We start from the raw sequence: 25287 nt of genomic DNA, 5'->3' as shown, positions 1-25287 counted from the left end.
GGTCATTGGCCCGACCAGACCCCGCCTCGTCACGCCCCGCGGGGAGGCCCCGCCCCGCCCTTGGCCCACCCTGCGCATTGGCCAAGCGGCCGAGAGGGCGGGCCCGCGGCGCGCACTTCCGGCCGGTGGCCGGGCCCGGTGCGCACCGCCCCTTCCGCCACCGCCCCCGCGATCCCGGACCCAGCTCCAGTCCCAGCCGTGCCCTGGCAGCTCCGGCGACGCTCCGGAGCGCGGCGACAGCTGACTGCGCGTTCACGACCCGCTGGGAGCCACGAGCCCCGCCGCCGTTATGAACATCCGCAATGCGAGGGTGAGGGGCCGGGGCCGGAGGCTGTCCGCGCCGCGTGGGAGCGGGGCCCGGTGGCCGCGTGCGCATGCTCCCCAGGGGCCCAGCCGAGCCCCGGGCCAGTCGCTCTGCGCGCCAGCGGCCGACCGGCGCGGCACAGTGAAGGCCACTAAGCCGGTGGGACTGGACCTACGCGAATAGGAGGCCAGGGGCGCAGGGCCGGGGCTTGCAAACCCGTTCTTTCCGGGACGTCGGGGCGCAGCTGGATGGTGTCTGGGAGCTTCCTGGCGCTCACGTTCATTCCTGGAACAGTCAGTTTTTGCGCAGTGGCTGTGAGCCAGGCCTGTGCAGAGACAGATAGTCACGGCGCCCGCCCAGCCCGGTGGGGTGGGGGGGTGAGTAGACAGCCAGCAGAGTTGTAACAGGTCTGAGGCCTACTTAGTCACCACAGCCCCTGGCCTGACCGCATTCCGCTGCCCTCCTCCCCCGCAGCCAGAGGACCTGATGAACATGCAGCACTGCAACCTCCTGTGCCTGCCGGAGAACTACCAGATGAAATATTACTTCTACCACGGCCTTTCCTGGCCCCAGGTGGGCAGCTTTTGCATTTAGGGATGGCGGAAACCAGACCAAGGAAATTCCAGCCTGGGTCAGTTTGGGAGGGGCAGGCAAGGTCGTCAAGACCCTAGCGGGGCGAAGGGGTGAACAGGCCCTGAGTGTCTGCGGGTGGGGGGGGGGGGGAGAGGTGCCTGAAGAGGGCGGAGGAACAGGGCCAAGGTAGGGATCCCCTCTGTGCCTGTCCACCCCTTCTGGGTTAGGGACCAGGGCACAGTGTGGTGCGGGAAAACCAAGCCACTTGGGCCAGAGCTCAGGAACTGTCACTGAGCTCCCCGCCTGTGCTTGGCTGCCGTCTGTCACACACACGGTAAGAGGCAGGCGGTCGGGCCAGGTGTCCGCCAAGGGCGCCTCCGGCTCTGACAGGCGTTTGTTTTCTGCCTTCTCTTTGCTGTCACCCAGCTCTCTTACATCGCCGAGGATGAGAATGGGAAGATTGTGGGGTACGTCCTGGCCAAAATGTGAGTCACCAAAGGATGGAGAGAGAAGCCTGGCGCCTGACCTGGGCCGGGGAGAGGGGGGAGCACCAACTCGGGATGCTGTGCCTGGGGTGGGCTGGTTGGTTGGTTTCTAGTTCAGTTGTGGCTTTACAAGCAACTGAGGGGCGAGTCCAGGGTTCCCATGTGACCTCTCCCCTCTTCTCTAGTCTCCTATCCTTGACATCTTGCGGGACATTTGTTACAGGTGGTGAGGCGACATTGCTACATTGAAGTCCACAGTCTCTGCCTTCTGCCCTCTGTGGACAGATGGCTCCCAGCACCTGTGCCCCTACTGTAGTGTCAGGCCCAGCAGTGTCACTGCCCTGAAAGTCCCTGTGCTCCTCACAGCCGTCTCTTCCTCCCTCCAGCCCTGGTGGCCACTGATCTCTTTCCTCTCTCCACAGTTTTGCTTTTCCCAGGCCATATGTTTAGAACCCGTGTGTAGCCTTTTCAAACCACCTTTCACTTTAGTCATGTGCGTTGAAGTTTCTTCCACCTGCTTCCATGGCTTGAGAGCTCCTTTCTTTTTTTGGGGGGGGGGCTGGCCTGTGGCAGGTGGAAGTTCCCAGGCAAGGGATCAAACCCTTGCCACAGCAGCGACCCGAGCCGCTGCAGGGACAGTGCCAGTTCCTAACACGCTGCGCCACAAGGGAACTCCAGAGAGCTCTTTTCTTGTTAGCCTTGAACGATACTCCATCGACCCTGCATGTCTTTTGGCTGCTGCCTGGGGTTCTGAGAGTCCTGGCTCCCGCCCCCTGGGGCTGGGACGTCTGAGGTTCTTCACTAACCCCTTCTTCCTGCGCTAGGGAAGAGGACCCTGACGACGTGCCCCACGGCCACATCACCTCATTGGTGCGTAGGGCCCCCCCCCCCGCCGGGCTCTGGGGGGAGTGGGAGTTAGTGGGAGCAGCCCTCGAGGCCCACCTTTCTCCCACCAGGCAGTGAAGCGTTCCCACCGGCGCCTCGGCCTGGCTCAGAAGCTGATGGACCAGGCCTCCCGAGCCATGATTGAGAACTTCAACGCCAAATACGTCTCGCTGCATGTCCGGAAGAGGTGGAAGCCAGGGGAAGGGGAAGGGGGGCGGGGAGAGGGACTGTCTTGATGTGGGTCCTGGGGTGCCTTCCTTGGCTTTTGGAGAAGGTCGGGAAGTGGGATGGGTGGGGCGGGGTGGGGGGGGGACGGGACTCAGTGGGGGCAGGACCTGGATGAGCCGTCCCTGCCCACAGCTGAGTCTGTGGGGCTCAGCAGTGCCTTGTTCCCCTGCAGTAACCGGGCCGCCTTGCACCTCTACTCCAACACCCTCAACTTTCAGTAAGTAGATCCGGATATTCCCGAGGGACTGCGATGGGCCCAGGTCTGGCTTATCCAGGTGGCGGGATGGGCTGAGCTGCCTTCGGGGCAGGGGGGTGGGATAGCTGGAGTTTGCCAACACAGGGAGGGGGCCGGGGACTCCCCACCTTGCCCGGACACCTCCTCCGCTCTCAGGGGCAAGGGCACCCGCCTGCTGCCGCCTGCTCGAGGCCTGATGTGATTCCAGGGGATGTTTGGTGTTTCTTGCTGGGCCGGGAGAAGACTGCCTGATGCTGGCGGGGGCCTGGTGGAGGGCGGCAGTAGAGACAAGGGCCCAGGACAGGAGCAGAGGGAAAGCAAGCCACGATGGAAGTGTCTCTGATAGGGTCCTTGGAGGGGCTGTGCCGCCCTGCCCACTAGGAGAGGCTGCCTCTTGACCTGGGTTGTCCTCCTTCTCCACCCCCCCCCAGGATCAGCGAAGTGGAGCCCAAGTACTACGCAGACGGGGAGGATGCATATGCGATGAAGCGAGATCTCACCCAGATGGCCGACGAGGTAAGAGTCCAGTGGGGTCAGGGCCACCGTCCTGCAGATGAAGCAAAGCAAGGCCGGCAGGGGTGGCCTGAGGCAGCAGGAGGCCGTGATGGCTGGAGGCCAGGTGGACTAGGCGCCAGCCTTGCTGGGAGTCACGGCCCTCCCTCACCTCAGCTGCCCTAGCTGTCGGGGGGGGGGGGGGGGGCTGGACCTTGGCAGAGCTCTAAAGATGGCCATCGAGGGAGTTCCCGTCGTGGCTCAGTGGTTAACGAATCCGACTAGGAACCATGAGGTTGCGGGTTCGATCCCTGGCCTTGCTCGGTGGGTTAAGGATCCGGCGCTGTGAGCTGTGGGGTAGGTCGCAGATGCAGCTTGGATCCCGCGTGGCTGTGGCTGTGGCGCAGGCCGGCGGCTATGGCTCCGATTCAACCCCTAGCCTGGGAACCTCCATATGCCGCAGGTGCGGCCCTAAAAAGACAAAAAATAAATAAATAAAGACGGCCATCGACCCAAGCTTCCATTCTCAGAGGAAGGAACCTGTACCGCCACAGAGGCGTGATGCAAGAGGGAGGAGGCCCTAGAGGTGCTGAGAGACGGGGGCGCCACAGCAGCCGTGGGAGGGAGTCTGGAGCGCCTCCGCTCTACGGGAGAAGAAACAGGCTCACAGAGAGGGCAGCGCCAGGACTCCGCCGGCTCTCCCACCTCAGCCTGTGTTTCCCACCCTGGCCGGGCTCCCTGGCATCCCGCCCCCTGCCCCAGCAAGTGAAAAGCCCCAGGGGGCGGGAGAGGGCCTTCGTGGTCTCGGGACTTAGGCCCTGTCTCCCTCCTCCCGCCTCTCCCTGGGCTCCTGGCGGCAGCTGCGGCGGCACCTGGAGCTGAAGGACAAGGGCAGGCACGTGGTGCTGGGCTCCATCGAGAACAAGGCAGACAGCAAGGGCAACTCGCTTCCAAGCTCGGGAGAGGCCTGTCGTGAGGAAAAGGGCCTGGCTGCTGAGGACAGCGGTGGTGACAGCAAGGACCTCAGCGAGGTCAGCGAGACCACAGAGAGCACCGACGTCAAGGACAGCTCAGAGGCCTCGGATTCGGCCTCCTAGAGCCTGCACGTGCTCGGCTCCCTGCCCTGGCCTGCCCATCCCATCCTCACCGCGAGAGGTTTCACAATAAACTTCACCCAGTGGCCTTGGGGAGATTGTGTGCGAGTGTGCACATCTTTGGGGTGTGTGGATGCCCCTCTCTGGCTCTTCCGCGTCCCTGTGGATGTGGACCTCACGTCCTTTTGGCACAGTGGGTCCTGCTAAGCCCAAGTAGAAGGGAAGAGCGTTGTCGGGGTCTTTGAGGTGTCTGAGGGGTCCCCGGGGGGAAGGAGACCCTGGAGTTCTGGGAGCCTTCTGAGCCCTGCTCCAGATGCAGGTGCATCATGTCATTTCACGCAGAATGAGCCCTCTGTTTTTCACAGCTTCAACTCCAGCCCTAAAATTTTCTCTTGCGCCTTTCATGCCTGCTATTCCTTCTGGCTGCAGCGCCATTGTTTGCTGCCCCTCATCCCTGGGTGAGCCATGCCTGGACCACCCACCTCCCAGCGGAGCTCAGGACTCCTTAGCTGTCACTGTACCTTATGCCTCTGCTACCGCAGATGGCACACTGCGCCCCTGCTACGCTGAATAATTCGCCTCTGAGATCCGGAGCTCGGCTTTCTCTCTGGCTGGCGCCTGACACGTGACCAACAGGCAGCCGGGGAAGCGGAGACGAGTGGGTGAGGCCGGGAACAGGAAGATGCGCCTGCGCACGCTCGCCTGCTCGCTCGCTCGCTCGCTCGCAGGCGGGGCGGGGGAGGGAAGCTGTGTTCTGATTGGCTCGAGCTGCGGGCTTGCTCCGCGCCCCGCCCTCCGCGCTGGTGTCAGTCCCTTTCGGTTCGCCGGGAGCGCCGGGCTTCATTCCCAGGCTCTGATTGGCTCGGGGGCGGGGCCGCGGGCGGGACGGGGCGAGAGAGCATGCGCGCTACCCGAGCCGCGCCCCAGCGCTGGTGGGAGGGAGCCGGCGGAGGCTCCCACGGTTCCCTGCGGCGCTCTCCTTCCTCCGCCGTCCGGCCCGCCCTCTTGCCCTCCGTGCCCTGCGTCCCCGGCCGGCCTGTTGACGCTCGGCTGCCCCCCGGCGGTCGGGTTTCCTGGGCGGAGGTGGGAGCTGCGGCGGGGGCGGAGGACAGAGTGGGGAAGCTGCAGGCCGGACTGGCCCTGGGGGCCCAGCACTTCCTCCGCCTGTGGGAGGGGCCGCTTCAATGCCAAGGTGCTGAGGCTGGGAGGCCGAGAGAGTGGGAAAAGCAGGAACCCCTGTTCCCTAGCCTTGTGGCCGGGAGTGGGCTCCGGGGGACGTCTCCCCAGGGGATGAACCTATGCAGAGAGGTGCACAGCCTTGACCCCTGAAGCCCCCGTTGCGAAACTTCTTCTAGAAAACCAACGTGGGAAAATAGGAGGGGCATCACAGCGTCTTGAGGTGGGACCCTCGCTGTCTGATTCACGCTCTCATCTGACTGACGTGGACAGCTGTTAACAGCCTCCCCATTGCTCTCATCTCCCTCTGGTCCATCTTCCACGCAGCAGACCTGACCACGTTCGCCTTGCCGTCACCCCTCAGTCCCGAGTGTTCACTCCACCCGTCAGCAGTTTTAGCAAGGTCCTGCAGATTTGGCCCTACCCTTCTGCGCGATAACAGGCTTTTGGGTTCTTTGCAGGGGAACGACAGAGCTGAAGATAGAGCAAAGCAGTAGGGCCTTAAGTGCCAGACATGCACCCTAAAAGCCAGGGCTACCCAAGGTTTTACAGCAGTAGCCAAATGGGGCATCACATGCGTGTATTTCTGGAGTGTAAAGTAGCAGTTTGGAGGAGAGTATCTGAAAGTAGGAGCTGAGTCCAGTTGAGCAGCAGTTTCCAGTGGGCTTGAGCCTGGTGCCTGGCTCTGCTGGATGGGGGAGGGTCCAGCCAGTGCTCAGATGGGGGGGAGGGGGCGAGGTGTGTTGGGGCTAGCTGATGAGGGGCATGGGTCCCTGCTGGCCTCAGAGCAGCTTCCAGGCCTTTTGGCCCGGGCCCCGTAGGCACACTGCACCTCAGAGAAGGGCCTTGGTTCTGGAGGTGGGGGGCAGGGAGCTGAGGAGCCAAGAGAATTGCCCACAGTCCAAAGCCAAGAAGTACCTTCACAGAGTCCCCTCCTTCCCAGAGCTGCAGGTCAGGGTCACGTGTGCCCACATTTGTACAGAGCTCAACCTTGACATCCGTGCACACACTCCTGGATCCCTTGCACTAGTGCCTACAAGCCTGCCTTCCCCAGGCACAATCCCGGAGCCTAACTGCCTTCACCTCTTTCACCAGCGACAATACCCCAGGGATGTCCCTCCCACCCAACCGAAGATGGCTGGCTGTCAAATCTGGCTTGTCACCTGCTGCATGCACCCTGCCGTCTCAGTATACTGGAGAAAAACTGTAGTCCTGTGACTTCCAGTTGGTAGAGAGGGGTGAGGGGAAACTCCAGTGCCCCTGGATTAGAGAGGCTCCCAGATACCCCCCCCCCCCGCCAGGCTCAGTAAGGCCTTGCTCTGAGGGGGAAGGAAGAGGGCGGCCCCTCCCCAGCCCCCCAGGCCTAGGACAGAGCAGGTGCAAAGCTGCCGGGGAAGGGAGGCAGAAGAGTCTCTTCCGGCAGCAGGAAGTGGTAACCACCTATGGGGAAACAGGCTCGTTCCTCCCTACAGGGCTGAGCAGAAGGGGAACCTCAGCTCAGCCCTGCTGTCTGCCCCCCACCCCCACCACACGGGGGGCCTCCAGAGGACACCCCTTCTGTTTTCTGCTGCCGACCGACCTCCCTTCCCACCTGGCTCTCCAGGCTCCTTGTGCTTATCGCTTGGGGCTGTGACTTGGGAAGGATGGGACCCCATCTCATGTCCCGGGGGCCGGAGGGAAGCAGATGACCCAGGGGAGCCCACGGCCTGGGGCGGCTATGCTGTCCTGTCCCCTGGCATTGAGGGCCAATGGCCATGATGTGAAGGGCGCTGTCTGGCGGTGGTGATCAGACAGCCTTCTGGAGGTTGGGGGGAAGATGGCACCTGGGGGCTCTCACACCGGCCCTGGCTGCTTGGGCACAAGGCCGCCCCGGTGGTGCGCGGGCCACGAGGCCCGGCCACAGTGGGAACTCCTTCCCCCCACCCCCACGCTCAGCCCCCTCCCGGGCAGGGCAGCGGGTGGCGGCAGTGCCAGGCCTGGGCCGCCCCGCCCCCCCAGCCACGCGGGGGGAGGGACGGGGCGGGGCGGGGCCCGCGCAGGGTGCTGGCTGCTGGGCCCCAGGTCCCAGCGCCGGGCCCGCTCACGGCCGCGTGGGAAGAGCGGGGCTCGACGGCGCGGCCGCCGGGCGGCCATGGCCACGCACGGGAAGCTGCGCCGGGAGCGAGGGCCGCAGGCCGAGTATGAGGCGCAAGTCAAAGGTGAGAGGGCGCTGGGCGCGCCCGGCCTGGCCCCTGAGGAGGTGTTCTTGGGGGAGCCGGAAAAGTCCCCCAGAGGGGCTGGGGGAAGGAACCGAGCCGCCCGCCCGCCTGCCTCTCCACGGCCGCCTGCAGTTTCCCCTGCCTCCCTCGCCCCTTCTCTCCCTCCCTGCGTGCGCGGTGGCTCTGCCCTCCCCGCTTCTCCCTGCACCTCACCTAAGGAGCCCAAGGAGGGAAGGGGACACCCACCGGGTGCACCAAGGTGCTGCCCAGAGCGTGCCTCTCTAGCCTCGGGGAAGCCGAATACCTTGGCTTTGCTGGGGCGGGAGTGGGTGGGTAAGGGCGTCCTGATGGCTTTGCCCTCAAACCGCTCCATTCCCTGTAGCCCCGTCCCTCTGCCCTCCCCCTGGGCACCGAGGTGACTGCCTCAGCGTTTGAAGGCCACTGTGTCGGGGTCAAGCCAGGGCCGGGAATCTGGGCCTGAGAGACTTTCGGCCTCCTGGAGAGTAGCCCTCCTTGGGTTCTGATAAACACTCTGTCGCATCGCATGCAAATCAGCTTCTGCGGGTCTTATTCAGGGCGTGGTGACTCATACAAAGGGAAGAAGGCAGCAGCCAAGCACCAGCAGTTTGAGGCCCTAAAGTTTTCTGGTGTCTTCAGACGCACGACCTCCTGTATCACCCCTGAGTGGCTCAGTTTTACCAAGGAAGGAAATCGAAGCTCAGAGAGGAGCAGTGACTTGCTTGGGGTCACACAGCCCTGTAGTTCACAGGAGGTAGAGTCAAATGATCCCTGCGTTTCCTTCCAGTCCGCAGATGCAGGTTCCAACGTGATTGTCCAATGAAAGCAATTTACACCAAAATATGCTCCAGTCCTCCCCGGAGGGGACTTTGAGCAGGGCGAGCCAGCTCTCCAAGCCTTGCCTGCACCATTTCTCAGCTGGAGAGAGTGACCCCCAGCCTGCACCCCCCAAATGTCATGAGGCCGAAGGACTTGGGAGACTCTTCAGTCAGTAGATACGGGGCTGTTCATTCACACTGCAAAACTGGGGGCTTGGGCGAGGCTGTCCTTTAAGATGCTCCTTGCCTGCTCTGGATGTCTGGTGATTTTAGCTTCTGTTCCCTGTTCCCCTGCCCCCCACACCGGCCGAAAGAAACTTCCTACTGTGCTAGCAAAACAGGATCGCTCTCCTGCCACCCTAGCTTCTGAAAGGTCAGCACAGTCGTGGTTTGGGAGGCCATCTTTTCTGCTTTGTTTGTCAGCAGAAGTGAGACTGAATGCCTTGCTCACAGGAAGTGCTGGGGGGCCCGGGCTCGGCTCTGTGGTTCAAGCATCCGTGGATTCCATCCTTCCTTTTGACAGATGGGCCAGGCCCTGAAAATACAGTGCCGAGCCAAGGAGAAGCAGTCTTGCTCCGCACCGGCTCACGGGTCTAGTGGGGGAGACAGAGCGTAAACAAGCTATCACACCATTCATTTCAATCATGATGAAAAGCACCGTCGAGGGAAATCGCGGATGTCGACCAAGGGGGTGGGAAGAGGCCCAGACCTAGCTGGTGCGGGGTCAGGGAGGGGTTCCCCGACGAGCGCGTCCGAGCTGAGAGCTGGACTCGGACGGGGCCTAGAGGCTGCGGAGTCCGAGAGACACGGACGCGCGTCTGCTTGACCCCAGCCGGCAGGCAGGTCCGAGTCCCCACCCAGGCTTGGTTGCATGCCCTGAAGAAGAAACCCAGCGATGTGGCGTGCCAGCCAACCACTCAGTGCTCTCAGTTGTCTTAGGTTCCCAGGGGAAGGTGACATCTCGGAGCCCTCTTGGAACGAAATGAAATAGACTTCTATCCCAAAAATGTTACCCTGATTCAGTGAAGACTCTCCTGATACAGGTGGCATAGAGCCCACCCCAGCTGACCCTGGGGCCTGGCCTCGGCTTAAGGAGCCTCCGCGTGGGCTTCACTTGCTCCGTGGAAAGAGTGCCCCCCCTTGAGTCATTGCACCGAAAGCGCGGGGGCGGTGGCCGCTGGGCGTCTCACCGAGCTAGTCCCAGTGATGGATGGGGGTGGGGAGGCCGGGGGATGGGTTAAGCCTGAGCCACATCTCGGGGGCCTGGAGTCAGGGAGCAGGGGAGAATCAGAGAAGGGGGGGTGCTGTGTAGGCAGAACCCATGCCGGCTGCCACCTGCCCCGCAGCCCCAGGAAATCACTGGATTTGGGGCCGAAATCCACGTGGTGCCAGCGTCCCTCCCAACAGCCACCCTGGGTCCTGCCACTTCCTGCCTCCTCCCAGGCCGACCCCTGGTCCAAGCCCCTGACTGTCTTTTGCCTGGACTGGTCCGTAGCTGCCACCTAGGCTGGGCACGTTTCCTCTGTCACCTCCCTGCGGCATCCCAAGGGAGCCCTGAGCACGAAGCCAGACCGCAGGGCTCGGCTGCTGGGGCTCCCTCTCCCTCGGGGTCCGGGGGGGAGTCCGGCCCCACCACAGGCCCGGCGCCGCCCGCATCTCTGACCACCCCCCGCCCACGTCCCCTCCAGCCTCCACTGTCCCCTCTGCCTGAACACTCGTCCCCCGGATGTCTCTGTGGCCCCTCTGTCACTTCCTTCAGCTCTCTCTTCCAGTGTCACTGGTTCCTGACCACCTTCCTCTGCAAGAACCCCTCCCTGCCCCCCACCTCCGGCTCTGTTGTCCCCCAGCTCCCACCCCAGGCCCGACATTCTGCCGAGTGAAGAAATCCATTCATTTCCGAGATTGGTAATGTTGCTCCTTTACGAGTTGCCGAAGCTTGTCATTCAGGCGGTTCTCTGCCTTAGGTCTGTGTGGGGAAAGCAGTATTGCCAAATCGAGCTAGTGATAAGGCGACAAAAGCCAGCAGTGTGGGGGCCCTGGAGGGCGCGGCTCTCTCTGCCGGGAGGCGGGGGTTGGGGGTGCCCTGGGGGTGGGTAAGTGGGAGTCGGTACTGGGGACAGAAAACAGACCAGCTGCCTCAGTCTTGTCACTGGCAGCCCTGGCCCTGGGGCTGAGGCCGTGACTTCGCTGCAGGTTTGGCCGAGTGCCACGGCGGCCTTGCCCTTAGGCAGCCCAGCCTATCTGGTTGTTTGCAGGGGAGGCCACCCTGCCTGGTGTCCGGGGCACCCAAGGGGCAGGAAGTGGCAGGGGAAGCAACTTGGGGGCTTTCCGGGCCCCCAGGAAGAATGGGAAGCCCCAGTGGGGACGGGCACGCTGGGGCCGGGGCAGTTCTGCGGTCCCACCGCCCAACCTGCTCCTGCCCTCCAGGGTCCGTCAGGCCTCCTCCGGGCTCCTCCGTGGTTGGGACTAGCTGCTGCCCTCTAGCCTCAGCCCAGAGGTCCCTTGCCTCAGGCCTGGCCCGAGCCCAGCTGGACGGCTCTGCCTGGGTCTCCTCCCTGGAGACCCAGGCCCTCGCCCTCGGGGGCAGGCAGGACAGCAGCGGCTTGTGTCTGCCTCCCCCCCCCCCCCGCCCCAGCAGGCCCTGCCCCGGCCTGAGGCCCGGTCCCCCGTCCCCCCACAGAGATGCGCTGGCAGCTGGGCGAGCAGCTGCGCTGCCTGGAGCTGCAGGGCGAGCTGCGGCGGGAGCTGCTGCAGGAGCTGGCCGAGTTCATGCGGCGGCGCGCCGAGGTGGAGCTGGAGTACTCCCGCGGCCTGGACAGGCTGGCCGAGCGCTTCTCAGGCCGCGCAGGCCGCCTCGGGGGCAGCGGCCGGGAGCACCAAAGCTTCCGGTGGGTACCGGCCGGTGGGGTGGCCGCGGCGGGGCCCCAGGCCCGCTCCCGGTCTGAGTGGCCCTCTGCCCCCAGGAAGGAGCCGTCCCTCCTGTCGCCTTGCACTGCTGGGCTGTGCTGCTGCAGCAGACGCGCCAGCAGAGCCGAGAGAGCGCGACCCTCAGCGAGGTGCTGGGTGGGCCCATCGCCCAGCGCCTGAGTCACATCGCGGAGGACGTCGGGCGCATAGTTAAGAAGGCAAGGCCCCCGTCCTAGCCCCGGGCAGGGAGGTGTGGGCGGCCTCGGGGTCTAGCGAGCCAGCCGGGAGCCCCTGGCTGCTCAATGCAGAGGCCCCGGGCTGCGCCCCCCCCCCCCCCGGGGCGGCAGGGAGAGGGGAGCAGGTTGGAGCCTGATGCCCAGCGGGGGCGGTCCTGTGCTCACACCCGCTCCTCCCCAGAGTAAGGACCTGGAGCAGCAGCTGCAGGAGGAGCTCCTGGAAGTGGTGTCAGAGCTTCAGACGGTGAGAACGCCGCCGCCGGGCCTGCCGGGTCACAGGGAGGCCAGCGCGCCGCCGCATCTCCCCGAGCCAGGCTCGAGGTGGAGGACGAGGCGTGCCCAGGAGACACCTGCTTTTTCAGGGACCAAGAGCACCCTGTCTCCCGCTCTGGGCCCTGGGCGGTCGGGCTAAGCGCTCGGGTCGGAGTCCCAGATGGGCTGGGGGGGGGCGGGGGGACCGGCTGCCTTCAGCAGGGCGGTCCGGCCCTGGGCCTCGCTGCAGGCCAGGAAGACGTACCAGGTTTACCACACGGAGAGCGTGAATGCCGAGGCCAAGCTCCGGGAAGCCGAGCGGCAGGAGGAGAAGCGGTCGGGCCGGAGCACCGCCACCGCCGCTGCCGCCGCCGCTGCCGCCACTGCTGCCTCTGCGGCCACCAGCCCCGAGGCAGGGCCCCTCCGCAAGAGCTCCGTCAAGAAGGGAGGGCGGCTAGTGGAGAAGGTGGGCCTGGGGGGCACCCGTCTGTCGCCCAAGGCTCTGGCGCCCTGTCTTTGTCTTTTGTCAAGAGTCCTCAGCCCTCGGGGGGGGCCAGCAGGCAGGGCTGGCTCTGGAGGGATCCCGCAGCGCGGGTGGCAGGCAGAGGGGCAGGAGGCCAGCCACCAGGCCTGAGTGGTCAGACGGCCGTGGGGCAGCATCGGGCGGAGAGAGAGCGGGGGTAGGGGCGTGGGGGTGGGGGTTGCACGGGAGGCGGAGCGGGGGCAGCCGGCTGCGTGGTGACCCTGGGGCTTGCGTGGCTCTGGGCAGCGTCACGCCAAGTTCTTGGAGCACAAACTCAAGTGCACAAAGGCTCGCAACGAGTACCTGCTCACCCTGGCCAGTGTCAACGCTGCCGTCCGCAACTACTACCTGCGGGATGTCCTGGATCTCATGGACGTGAGTGCTGGCTGGCAGGCGGGGCCGGGGCCCGGTGGCCTGGTACCCGGAGCCCACGCGAGCTTCGTCCGCGCTTTCTCCCCAGTGCTGTGACACAGGATTCCACCTGGCCCTAGGGCAGGTGCTCCGGAGCTACGCGGCGGCCGAGAGGTGCACTCAGGCCTCCCAGATGCAGGCCCTGGGCAGCCTGGAAGAGGCAGTGGAGGCCCTGGATCCTCCAGGGGACAAGGCCAAGGTGCTGGAGGTGCACGCAGTTGCCTTCTGTCCCCCGCTGCGTTTTGACTACCAGCCCCACGAGGGGGATGAGGTGAGGGTTGCTGCCTGCCGCTTGAGGCAAATGGCTTTGTGTTTTCTGGTCTTCACTGTGACGGTAGGTGAACCGAATGAATTTCATGTTGCTGTGGAGTTGAAACTCCTGCATTCAGCTCACTTCCCAGACCTTCATTCAATAATGGCTTCAAGGCAAATGGAGCCCAGACTTTTCCGAAATGGCTTTTGAAGCAAGCAGGTCCCTTCTGCCCTTGAGCCAAGGGACGCGTTCCGCTCCCCACCCCACTCCCCACAGTGGCAAGATGCCAACAGTTCTCGGCCACTGCTAGGTGGTATATGGCTGTCCGTGTACTCTTCTTGTCGTGCTTCTGTGTATGTTAGACATTTTATGATGCAAACTTGGGGGAAATGATCCATTCAAGCAATACCATATAACCAGGCATCTTTTTTTTTTTTTTTTTCCCCACCGCGCCTCCATGCACAAGTTCCCAGGCCAGGGATCCAACCTGAGCCACAGCAGTGACAACACTAGGTCCTTAACCTGCTGAGCCTCCAGGGAACTCCTAAGGATGCTTTTTCCTTGCATCTTAAAGTTTTGAGGTCATATTGCTCCTCTGATAATTTCCTTCCCTTAGTCTTCTTTTCTCTTGCTTTCAAGAATCCTTTAGTCGTTGTTCTCTTTTTCAGGGCCACATCAGTGGCATGTGGAGGTTCCCAGGCTAGGGGTTGAATCACGGCTGCAGCTGCTGGCCTGCGCCAGAGCCACAGCTACCCCAGATCCAAGCTGTGTCTGGACCTACACCACAGCTCATGGCAACGCCGGATCCTTAACCCGCTGATCGAGGCCAGGGATCTAACCTGCCTCCTCATGGATCCTAGTTGGATTCGTTTCTGCTGAGCCACGACGGGAACTCCAAGAATTCTTATAATCAGATATTCGATCTTGTGGGTTAATTATCTCATTTCCTTTTCTTTTTCCTATTTCTCATCACTATACCTTTTTTAAAAATGATTTTTCTTTTTTCCATTATAGCTGGTTTACAGGGTTCTGTCCATTTTCTACTGTACAGCAAAGAGACTCAGTCACACACATGTGTATACATTCTTTTTCTCCCATTATTCTCCATCAGGCTCCACCCTAAGTGACTAGATTGAGTCCCCAGTGCTACACAGCAGGATCTCATTGCAATCGTCTGCATCTGTGAACCCCAAGCTCCCCGTCCATCCCACCCCCTCCCCCTTCCCCTTGGCAACCACACGTCTGTTGTCCACATCCATGAGTTTCTTTTCTGTGGAAAGGTTCATCTGTGCCGTATGTTAGATCCCAGATATGTCATCACTATACCTTCTAATTCTGCTTTTTTGGACTCTTTTTTCCAACGCTTTGTTGACTTTTTCTTAAAAATTTTACTTTCAGGAGTTCCCGCTGTGGTGCAGTGGGGTAAGAATCGGGTCGCCGTGCAGGTACAGGTTCAATCCCTGGCCTGGTGCAGATGGTTAAGGGATCCGGCATTGCCCCAGCTGTGGCGTAGGTCGCAGCTGTGGCTCAGATTCAATCCCTGGCCTGAGAACTGCCATATGCCACTGATGTGGCCGTAGAAACGAGAGTTCTGCTTGGTTTTCCAAATTCCTGTTTAAAATAACCCTTTGTTCTTATTTCCTGGGTACAGTGTCTTCTCAGATCGTTCTGAAATGTTCCTTTTTTTCTCGACACTGCCCTCCTTCTTCTTGCTTTGATCTGTCTTCCCGTTTAGAGCTCTCCCTCAGATGGCTGGCCATTCTTGGCCATCCGTTTGTATTTAAGAGACGGGTTGGGGATTTGACGTGTGCGACGGAGCTTGTCACAGTGGGTTTCCTCGCAGGGTGGCTGGGCGAGGGGCACCCATACCAATGGGGAACCGGGGATGGCTCGGTAAGCGGGTGCTAGAAGGACTCACAGGACTTGGGCGAGGGTTAGGGGACTCGGGGGAGGGGCTTGGCTCTGGCTTGGATGCTGTCAGCAGGCAGGCGTAACCATGACCGGGTGTCTTAATAAACCTTCTGGAGAAGACAGAGCGGGGGCGAGGTGAGGCTGGCTGGCATCGGGGAGGACGGCACAGTCGCAGACGGACGTTCGGGCACTGCTGTGGCTTGGGCGAGGTTCTGATATTGATGCTCTGTGACATCCCTTGTGTCCAACAGGGTGACCCCAAGGCGCGGCTGTGAGCTCCCGGCCAGCCCCGCAAGGAGGCAGCCGCTTTGCTCTCTCTCACCAGTGGGGAATTTTGTCTTAGTGTCCCTGAGTCCAGAATCTCTGTGATTTATCCTTTCCAGAAAGTAACTCTCTAGTTTTCTGCTCATTGTGTAGGTTTGCGGGGGTGGGTCTTCGAATGTTTCCTGGAGCCTGGGTAGAAAATGTATGGAGGTGGTAAATGTGTGAATTCACATTGCTGGGCAACAGTCACCACCATCTTTCCCCAGAACTTAAAAAAATTTCAATTTTATTATTTTATTTTATTTTTGTCTTTGTAGGGCCGCACCTGCAGCACATGGAGGTTCCCAGGCTAGGGGCCTGTCCAGTCGGACCTGTAGCCGCTGGCCTGCACCACAGCCACAGCAACGCAGGATCTGAGCCGCGTCTGTGACCTACACCACAGCTCACGGCAACGCCAGATCCTTAACCCACCGAGCGAGGCCAGGGCTCGAACCCACCTCCTCAAGGATGCTAGTTGGGTGTAGTATAGTTGACCTACAGTCTTGTATTCGTTTGTTTCTGTCTTTTAAGTAAGTTCTTTGTATCATTTTTATTAGATTCCACATATAAATGATATCATGTGGTCCTTGTCTTTCTGTCGGACTCACTTCACTCGATATGAAAATGTCACAGTCCCTCCATGTTGCTGCAAATGGCATCCTTCCCCACTGTCCCCATTAGACACTGACCCCCTCCCCCTCCCCCAGCCGACTTTCTGTCTCTAGAAATCTGGCTGCTCTCGGGACCTCATACAGGTGGAATCATATCTTTGTCCCTTTGTGAATCACATTCCATTGGGTTTACTTCCACTTTTGATGCTTTTTTTTTTTTTTTTTGCTTTTTAGGGCCGCACCCGCGGCATATGGAGGTTTCCAGGCTAGGGGTGGAATGGGAGATACAGCTGCCGGCCTATGCCACAGCCACAGCAATGTGCGATCCTTAACCCACTGGGCGAGGCCACGAATCGAACCTGCAACCTCGTGGCTACTAGTTGGATTTGTTTCCGCTGCGCCACGACTGGAACTCTGAGAGGTGTTTTGAGTAGCACTGCCAAGAACGTCCGTGCACAAGTGTTGGTGGCACGGGTGTGCTCTTCTTCTTGGGACGTCGTCCTTGCCATGCTTCAGATCTGGGTGTACCCAGCGTCAAGGCTGCTGATCCCGTACATCAGCCAGCAAGGCAGTGAAAATGTGCCCCGGAGACCTGGGTGCCCGCTGCCCAGCCCACCCCTCAGCCCCTGGGTGCTGCTCTGTGCAGGTGGCTGAGATCCGGGTTGAGATGGAGCTGCGGGATGAAATTCTGCCCAGAGCTCAGAATATCCAGAGCCGCCTGGACCGACAGACCATTGAGACAGAGGAGGTGTGAGGGGCGGGAGACATGGGGCCGGGCGGCGGTGGCGTCCCCTCTCCCTTCCTTCTGACCTTGACTCCCTGTCCCTCACCCGTCCCTTCTTCCTGCCCTGGTGCCGTCCCCTCCCCAGGTGAACAAGACGCTGAAGGCCACCCTGCAGGCCCTGCTGGAGGTGGTGGCATCGGAAGACGGGGACATGCTCGACTCCTTCCAGGCCAGTCCCTCCACCGAGTCCCTCAAGTCCACCAGCTCGGACCCCGGTGCGCGGCAGGCCGGCCGGAGGCGGGGCCAGCAGCAGGACACGGAGACCTTCTATGTCACGGTGGGAGGCGACCCGGGAGGGTGGCCCCAGGATGGCAGGGGGAGGGGCCGGAGCTGGCACTAAAGCTTGGACTCTTCTTGGGGCTCTTTCCAGAAACTGCAAGAGTACCTGAGTGGCCGGAGCATCCTCGCCAAACTGCAGGCCAAGCACGAGAAGCTGCAGGAGGCCATTCAGCGAGGTGGGCCCCGCTCCCGGCCCCATGGCCCCTTGCTCGCCGCCCCTGCCGCAGCTGGGCTGTCCCGCCCCGGGACGTCCTCTCTGCCCAGCGAGGGCCGCAGCCTGGATCCTGCCCTTGGCCCTGAGGCTGCGCCTGGCCCTCCACGGTGCCCTGAGGGACCTCATGGCGTTTTCTCCTCCCCAGGTGACAAGGAGGAGCAGGAGGTGTCTCGGTGAGTCCTTCACGAGGGCCCCATTCGTCCTGAGGCCCGGCAGCGTCCCTCCCTCCTCTCTTTGGGGCCCAGCTCTGCTGTTCGGTCCTCCGTGGCCTCAGTTTCCCACTCTGCCCGGTGGGTTCTGGAAGAACCGTAGAGCTCCAGCATCCTGTCTGGCTGGGCGGGGGGTCGGGGCAGCCTATTCTCCATGCCAGTCCCCTTGGAGCCAGCTCCTGTTCACCACAGGACCCAGTACACACAGAGAAAGTTCCAGAAGAGCCGTCCTCCTCGGCCCAGCTCCCAGTATAACCAGAAACTCTTTGGCGGAGACATGGAGAAGTTTATCCAGGTACCTGTCCCTCCGGCATTGTGCTCTCTGTCCAGCCCCAGGCCACCTCCGGGACCGGCCACCGGGCTCTTCCCGGCTGGGCCCCTTGGGAACATTTTTAGGGCTGAGGAGTTGATTGTAACACTGGGTACCAGCGAGGGAAATAAGGGTAGCAGGAAAGATCAGAAAAGAAGAAACAGGAGTTCCCGCCGTGGCTCAGTGGTTAACGAATCCGACTAGGAGCCATGAGCTTGCAGGTTCGATCCCTGGCCTCGCTCTGTAGGTTAAGGATGCGGCGTTGCCATGAGCTGGGGTGTAGGTCACAGACGCGGCTCGGATCCCGTGTGGCTGTGGCTGTGGCGTAGGCCGGTGGCTGCAGCTCCAATGAGACCCCTGGCCTGGGACCCTCCATAGGCCGCGGAGCGGCCCTGGAAAAGGCAAAAAGACAAAATAAATAAATAAATAAATAAATAGCATATTTGATGCAAGGCACGGCCTGCCGGAGCACCCGGGAGGTCGGACAGCCAGGCGTGAACCTCACGGGCCCTGCTGTCCACCGGGTCACGCTTCGTTAAGGGAAAACAAAAGCGAGCCAGTGACAAGACGGGACCCTCTCTGTCCCTGTCCCCAGAGCTCAGGCCAGCCTGTGCCCCTGGTCGTGGAGAGCTGCATCCGCTTCATTAACCTCAACGGTGAGTGGACCTGGGCCCTCCTGCCGCCACCGCCAGCCTGGCGCCCATCCTGGAGGGCACCCAGGAGACTCAGCGCCACCGGCTCTTGGTCTTCCTGCAGGCCTGCAGCACGAAGGCATCTTCCGAGTGTCGGGCGCCCAGCCCCGGGTCTCCGAGATCCGCGACGCTTTTGAAAGAGGTGGGGACCGACGGGGCGGGCTGGGTGGGGCGGGGGCGCTGGGAGAGCCCGTGTGACCCACCATCCCCTTTCCGCCCCTGCCGCGTGGCGCTCAGGAGAGGACCCACTGGAGGAGGGCTGCACGGCGCATGACCTGGACTCGGTGGCAGGGGTGCTGAAGCTCTACTTCCGGAGCCTGCAGCCCCCGATATTCCCCCCAGACCTGTTTGGAGAGCTGCTGGCTCCTGCAGGTGAGGCCGGGCGGGGCCGAGGCCCGGGGGCGGGGGGGGGGGGGGGCTGCCCAGCGGCCGTGGCCGTGGCCATGGCCCTCACGCCCTTCTCTCCTGGCTGCTGGCTGGGCCGCAGAGCTGGAGGCCCCGGCAGAGCGCGTGGAGCAGGTGAGCAGCCTCCTGGCCCGGCTGCCTGGACCGGTGCTGGTGGTCCTGCGCTACCTCTTCACCTTCCTCAACCAGTGAGTGCTGCTCGGGGGGGGGGGGGGGGGGGGCAGGGGGCGGCCCAGCTGCGGGCGGGGCGCCGGGGCGGAGAGCCCCACCGCCTGACCAGCGTGTGCCCCCAGCCTGGCCCAGTACAGCGACGAGAACATGATGGACCCCTACAACCTGGCCGTGTGCTTCGGGCCGACGCTGCTGCCCGTGCCTGCCGGGCAGGACCCGGTGGCCCTGCAGGCCCGGGTGAATCAGCTGGTGCAGACGCTCATCGTGCAGCCCGCACGGGTTTTCCCGCCCCTGTCCCTGCTGCCCGGGCCTGTCTATGAGAAGTGCATGGCGCCGCCCTCTGCCAGCTGCCTCGGGTAGGTGCCTGCTGCCCCCGGGAGGGAGGGCCAGCAGCCGAGGGGCAGCCCTGATCCACTCATCCTCCTCCCTCTGCTCTGGACCTCAGGGATGCCCAGCTGGAGGGCGCAGCCGGGGAGAACGAGCCGGAGCTGGAAGCTGGGACCCTGGCCCAGGAGGATGGTGAGGGAGCCGGACAGAGGGCCCCACCCCGACGCGGCCCAGGGTGTCCGCTCCGAACCCCTCACCCGGCTCCCCTCTTCTGCGCAGACCTGGAGGGCGTTGTGGAGGCCGTGGCCTGCTTTGCTTACACGGGCCGCACGGCCCAGGAGCTGACCTTCCAGCGCGGGGATGTGCTGCGGCTGCACGAGCGGGCTTCAGGCGACTGGTGGCGGGGCGAGCTCGCCGGGGCCCGGGGCCTCATCCCGCACAAGTACATCACGTTGCCTGGGGGGTGAGTGAACGGCGCCCCGTCCCCCGAGTGCCCGTGACCCGAGGCCTGCGGTGGCCCAGAGTGACCCCAAGCCCAGAACGAGCATTCTAACCAGCCTGTCTTGCTGACCCAGGGCAGAGAAGCCTGCCGCGGGCCAGGGGCTGCCGGCTGCCGGGGAGCTGGCAAGCGGTCCAGAGGGTCTCCTGGCCCTGGACTTCATCCAGAGGTGAATCAGGGGGAGTTCTCGTGGGGGGCTTGGGTCAATGCTGGGGCAAGGGTTCGATCCCTGGCCCGGGAACTTCCACATATCTTGGGTGTGGCCAAAAAAAAGACAAAAAAAAAAAAATTAGAGGTAAACAAGCGGAAGATGTCTGGCCCCTCGGGAAGACCCCTCCCGGTGGCCTGCTTGCCCACCCCAGGCTGGAGTGGGTGGGGTCAGGCTTTTGCCACGTGGAGAGCCCGGCCCCGCTGTCCCCCTCCCCTCGGCCACGCCCCGGGCTGGGAGCAGCCGCTGCCAGGCAGTGTAGGGACTCCCCTGGCTCACTCTCTGTGCTCTGCAGGCCAGAGCCATGCACCCCACTCGGGGGCCCCTCTGGGCACAGACGGCACTGCTTGGTCCCAACGTCCCCAGAGCGACACGTGGAAATGGATAAGGTGAGAGCTGGGACTGGCTGTGTGGCAGGCGCGGGGCACTTCTCTGGTGGGGGGCGGTCTCTGCTCTCCCTTCTGAACCCGAGTCTTCCCTTTTGAGGTTCCAATCTGACCTTCCTGGCCTGAGACCTGCTGGCCGGGCCCAAGCTAGGGAGGGCGGGGCAGGGTAGAGGGGCTTCATGTTGGTTCCTGAGCAGACAGTGGTGAGCGGCGTGGGCCAGGGGCTCCCGGGCAGTCTCCCAGACTGGCATCAAGAGCCAGGCTAGGTGACAGGTGGTGGCATGGCAGGCACTTGGCGAGCCGGGGAGGATGAAACGGACAGATGGAAAAGAGGCCGAGGGAGGCAGCTGATGGGGGAGCCGGGAGAGTCGTGGTTCTCGCTGGATGTGGCCCCGGCAGCGGGCGCAGGCTGGGGAGACCCGGCTCCCTGCTCTGTCCGCTGGGCCCAGCCACTACCTCCAGGGAAGCCCGGACGACAGCGTGACCACGAGGACAGAGTGCAAGGGCACGCGGTGTCCTGGGTGTGGCCCAGTGTCCAGGCCAGGGAGCCGGAGGGCACCTCGCTCCTGGGCCCGTTGGCAGCACTGACCTGTGGAGGGGCCTGGCCAGCCGGGGGGCCGCTCTCACCGGATGCCCTCCCCGCCTCCTCCCGCCAGGCCGTGGCGCAGACCATGGACTCTGTGTTTAAGGAGCTCTTGGGGAAGACTGCCAGCCGGCAGGGCCTCGGGCCAGCGCCCACCAACTCCCCTGGCCCTGGGCCCCGCAGCCCGAAGCCCGCAGCCTGCAGCCGCCTGGGCAAGAACAAAGGCTTCTCGCGTGGCCCTGGGACCCCAGCCTCACCTTCGACAGCCCATCCCCAGGGCCTGGACTCCCTCCTCAAGCCACATTGAGGTGTGGCCAGCCTCCCTGCCCCAGGCGGCCGCCAGCGAGACTGGCCATGCGCCCCAGGCCCTTTGCTTCTCCTTGGTCCCGTCGGGCACGCCTGCTCACGACCCTTTGCAGAGAGGAGGACGCAGCTGCCCTACCACCCCCCCCCCCTCCTCCGCCCTGACTGAGGCCCCCCTGGGAGGCAGCCGAGGAGGGAGGCTGGGAACGGGTCCTTCCCGAGCTTGGCTGTGACGGTTCGTCAGCCGAGGGCACCTGCCCAGTGGGGGGCGGTGGGCGTTGGTGACCATTCATAAAATCCTGCGCATTACTCCCCATGCGAGCCAGTTCTCTGTCGTGGGGAGCTGGGCAGGTGGGTGTGGGGTCGGCCCCCCAGCACCCTCACTGCTCAAGGCCAGCTCGCGGGGGGCACTCAGGAAAGGCGGCAGGTGGGTTCCTTGGCGCTGGGCTGTGTGGGCTGGGGACCTGCACCTCTGAAGTCCAGTCACCTGCGTGCCGGGGGAGGGGTCTGAGACGCTCGCCTTGCTGCCCACACCCACTGTTACCCTGATCCAAGGAGACTCGCCAGGTGGAAAATGAGCTGGAACGTTTATGAGGGAGAGAGTCAGAAGGGAGGGCAGAGGCGGACTGGAGGGGTGGAGAAAGGAAGCTTCCATCTCTCTGGCAGGGCAGGCACCAGTCGGGCTGAAAGCCATGTGCCGCCCCCGGAGCCTGCAGCACACCCCCGCAGCCCCTCCCCGCGCCCGGCGCCAAGGAGCTGCCTGCCGGGCCCCTCACAACCTCGGAGCCCATTCCCAGCGGGCCCCTTCTCCCAGCGGCTCCCAGGCCAGACCCAGGCAGGCAACTGAGCTTCCCGGAGCCCCTGGAAGGCAGGCAGCCCCTGGCTTCTCAGGACGAGGTGTCCCTGGCCGAGAAGGAGCTGGCGGTGGCGCAGGACTCCTCTTGGGGCCTGAGGCTGGGCGGGGTGCGCCTCCGGGGGCAGCAGAGCAGGCTCCGCAGCTCCGAGGAGATGCTGCTGCTGAAGGAGGCGTAGATCCAGGGGTTGGTACAGCTGTTGAGGCTGGCCAGCAGCATGAGCAGCACAAAAGGGGGCCCTGCGTGGGTGGAGGAGTGTGGGCTGCGGCTGAGGGCGCCCAGAGAAGGCGAGCCTGTGCTCGGATGGGGGGGCGGGCAGCGGGCGGCCCAGCCCCGGTGGCCCCCGCGGCCCTCGCCACAGCCACACCCACCTTCCCGAGGCGCCTTCGGGTCCCACACGGACCAGAGCTGCACGAGGAAGAAGGGCGCCCAGCACAGCACGTACACAGCCACGATCACCAGCGTCATCCTCGCCGTCTTAGCCATGGCCGCCGACACCCGGGCTCCCTCGCGGGGGCTGCCCGCCCGGCGCCCCCCGCGGTGCCCCCCAGCCCTCTCCGCCGGCCCCGGGACCAGGCTGGTGTGAATCTCCCGGAAGATGAGCACCTGGCAGGCGGCGATGCCCAAGGCAGGCGCCACAAACACCATCAGGGCGATCCACGTGACGTAGGCACGCAGGCCCCAGGGCTCGGCAAAGCTGGCCCAGCAGTCGAGGACCCCGCTGCCGTCTCCCACGTCGCGCTGGGCAAAGATGAAGAGCTGGGGCAGGCTGAGAAGCAGCGAGAAGGCCCAGGCCACCAGCACCGGCCGGTTCCAGCGAGCTCCACCTCCGTGGCGGTATGCCAGCATGGGGCGGCAGATGGCGCGGTGGCGGTCCAGCGTCATGGCCAGGATCATGTAGGAGGAGGCGTACATGCCTACCATCTGCAGGTACTTGACCGCCCGGCACAGGGCATCAGGCCCACGGAAGCGGTAGGTGGCATCCCAGGCCAGCTGGGGCAGCACTTGGAACAGAGCCACGGCCAGGTCGGCCAGACACAAGTGGCCGATGAAGACGTGCATGGGCGCCCAGCGGCCCCGCCGGCCCCGCCGCACCAGGGCCCCCAGGACCAAGCCATTGCTCAGGGCCACGGCCACAAAGACCGTGGACAGCAGGGCCAGCTCCACCCGGGCCAGCAGCGGGTCCCGGTCGTCCAGCGGCTCCCTCTCGCTGCCGTTGCCGGGTGCGGCGGGCCACGAGAGGGCCCGGGGCACAGCTGGGCGGGGGGTCGGGGGAAGAGGGCCCGGTTAGGGCGTGTGCTTCCCGCCAGCCTCCCACTTCCCGGCTCCCGGCCCCGGCCTGCCAGCAGAACACACATCCTCCCCCCAAGCTCATGTGGCCGCGAGGGAAGGGCAGCCCCCGACCCCGGTGAGTACACAGGGCCGCGTCCTCCCCTCCGCGTGGCAGCAGCCTGGAGAAGAGCGGCTTCCTCCAACCCCGCACGGCCCCCCTGCATCATCTTACTGGGGAGAGGCTGGGGGAACGGGTGCGGCCCGGCGGCAGGAACTCACCCGAGGTGGTGGCTCTGAGCATGGTGGGGCTCGGCAGGCGTGCAGAGTGCCTGGAGGAGATGGGGTGTGAGCTCAGCCTCCCAGCCCAGGGACCAACCCTGCTGCCCGGAGTCTCGGACAGGGGTCCTTAGAGAGGGGCCGGGGTGGCGGGGTAGGGGTCTAGCCTGTGCTTGTACCTGCGTGTGTGTGTGTGTGTGTGTGTGTGTGTGTGTGTGTGCGCGCGCGCGTGCGCGCTCCAGTGGTCAGGCTCTGGGGTACATCCTTAGCCTGACCAGGTTTGGTGAGGTCTGGCCACTGAGCCAGACATGGTCGTGGGAGCCCTGCTACGCTCCTCTCGGGACTGGACAGAGGAGATTGACAGAGGGACATACAGATGTATGAACCAGCCCAGGACCCACCTCAGCAGCCCACGAAAACCAAGGCAGACATATGGACCCCCCCTGCATGACAGAGGCCAAAAGAGGTGCCCATCGGAAGGTTGCGGACAGGGTGGGAGAGCTGCTGTACTCCCTTGCAGCCCCTTACCTGGCCAGGCTCCCGGCCTCCTGGGCAGCTGGGCAGCAGCGGGCACAAAGGTGGCCCAGGAGCTCAGATCTGCTCTCCATCGCCTGCCCCGCCCCAACCCAGCCCCTGGGAGTGACCTGCCCGGGAGAGACTTCCTCCCCCCTCCTCTGCGAGCCTCCCGCCTCTGGCCTCCTCTGCTTCCCTTCCTGGCCCCAGCCGTCCGAGCTCTGGCCCCAGGACTCCTTTCTCCCCCCTGGAGGGACCGGAGCCCTCTTCAGCTGGTGGCCAGCTCGGCCCAGCAGCAACCGGCTGTCCCGCACCACCCCTGCCCCTGCTTCACGGGGCCCACCGGATTGGAAAGTCCATCTATTTTATAGGTGGGGACACAGACGAGGAATGGGTGGCACGGCCGCAGGATCCCACGGCTTTGTCGTGGCAAAGCTCTTCTTCCTTCTGCCCCTCTTTGGCCCTGGGTGAGGCTCCCTAGGTCCCACCACGAAGACGGAGGGCATCGCTCAGGCGCATGCCCCTTCCCCTCCTCAATTAGGGGCCGGAGATGCGGGACAGGAAGGGAAGGGGTGGGGCAGGGTCCAGCCAGGGCTCCGTGGGCCCCTGTGAGATCCACTTCCTCCCCGAGGCTCTTCCCACCCTGCCCTCTCCCCCACCTCTGCTACCTGTCCTGGGAGGAGGGGGCTCCTGCACCCACGCAGGCGCTCCAGCTCCCCCCCACCCCCGCTCTCACACACACCCTCGCATACCGGAAACAGCCATGGGCCCACAAACCCACGTTCCCCACGCCCCTGCCCACCCCACCTCCACCCCTGCTCTTGCCATAGACCTTGGCCTCACTCAGCCCAGGCTGGCCCAGCCCAGCCTGAGGCAGCCTCCTGCATGCCCGCTGGGCTCTGGGCTGAGATGGGCCTTTTCTTCCTGTTTGTCCATCTTCTCTGTTGACCTGCAAGGCTAGGGACCGCCTCTCCCAGACCAGGACCAAGCACAGCCAAGGCCAGGCCTCGTCTTCCTGGCCAGAGAGTCTGGCGGTGCCAGCAGGGGACATCGAGGCAGGCGTTCACCATACCCCCAATGTCACCGCTG

The 25287-nt window shown here is 63.8% G+C and overlaps 3 protein-coding genes across 5 annotated transcripts; 2 read left to right on the top strand and 1 right to left on the bottom strand.

Moving 5' to 3' along the window:
* NAA10 (N(alpha)-acetyltransferase 10, NatA catalytic subunit) lies at positions 77–4392 on the top strand. Of its 2 annotated transcripts, none has more exons than XM_013986517.2 (8): positions 77–310; positions 779–877; positions 1304–1362; positions 2187–2232; positions 2319–2434; positions 2648–2692; positions 3142–3226; positions 4063–4392. In XM_013986517.2, exons 1-8 carry the CDS (start codon positions 290–292, stop codon positions 4297–4299), a joined length of 708 nt encoding a protein of 235 aa, XP_013841971.1. In that variant the 5' UTR covers positions 77–289; the 3' UTR covers positions 4300–4392. The 2 variants fall into 2 exon arrangements, with proteins under 2 accessions (XP_013841971.1, XP_020935334.1); XM_021079675.1 differs by lacking the exon at positions 77–310 and adding an exon at positions 435–597.
* On the top strand, positions 7509–21599 carry ARHGAP4 (Rho GTPase activating protein 4). Its single transcript, XM_003135484.5, is given in 23 exon segments — positions 7509–7670; positions 11187–11394; positions 11470–11492; positions 11495–11631; positions 11831–11893; positions 12152–12367; positions 12671–12799; positions 12885–13106; positions 16560–16661; positions 16783–16974; positions 17068–17152; positions 17336–17363; positions 17592–17694; positions 18305–18365; positions 18466–18543; positions 18639–18773; positions 18889–18994; positions 19100–19333; positions 19423–19496; positions 19584–19767; positions 19880–19972; positions 20307–20400; positions 21054–21599. Coding segments are annotated over 23 exon segments (2868 nt in total). The 5' UTR covers positions 7509–7603; the 3' UTR covers positions 21288–21599.
* On the bottom strand, positions 21852–24388 carry AVPR2 (arginine vasopressin receptor 2). 2 transcript variants are annotated; one of them, XM_013986509.2, is made up of 4 exons: positions 24214–24388; positions 23689–23738; positions 22509–23393; positions 21852–22376 (listed from the first exon to the last, which is right to left on the bottom strand). In XM_013986509.2, the coding sequence occupies exons 1-4, from the start codon at positions 24291–24293 to the stop codon at positions 22171–22173; spliced, it is 1221 nt and encodes a 406-aa protein (XP_013841963.1). In that variant the 5' UTR covers positions 24294–24388; the 3' UTR covers positions 21852–22170. The 2 variants fall into 2 exon arrangements, with proteins under 2 accessions (XP_013841963.1, NP_999397.1); NM_214232.1 differs by having other exon boundaries at positions 21854–22376; positions 24214–24249.

Source organism: Sus scrofa, chromosome X (genome assembly GCF_000003025.6).
Source record: "Sus scrofa isolate TJ Tabasco breed Duroc chromosome X, Sscrofa11.1, whole genome shotgun sequence".
Lineage (NCBI taxonomy): Eukaryota > Metazoa > Chordata > Mammalia > Artiodactyla > Suidae > Sus > Sus scrofa.
The sequence above is the reverse complement of the archived record's forward strand: the minus strand, read 5'-3'. Positions and strand labels throughout refer to the sequence as shown.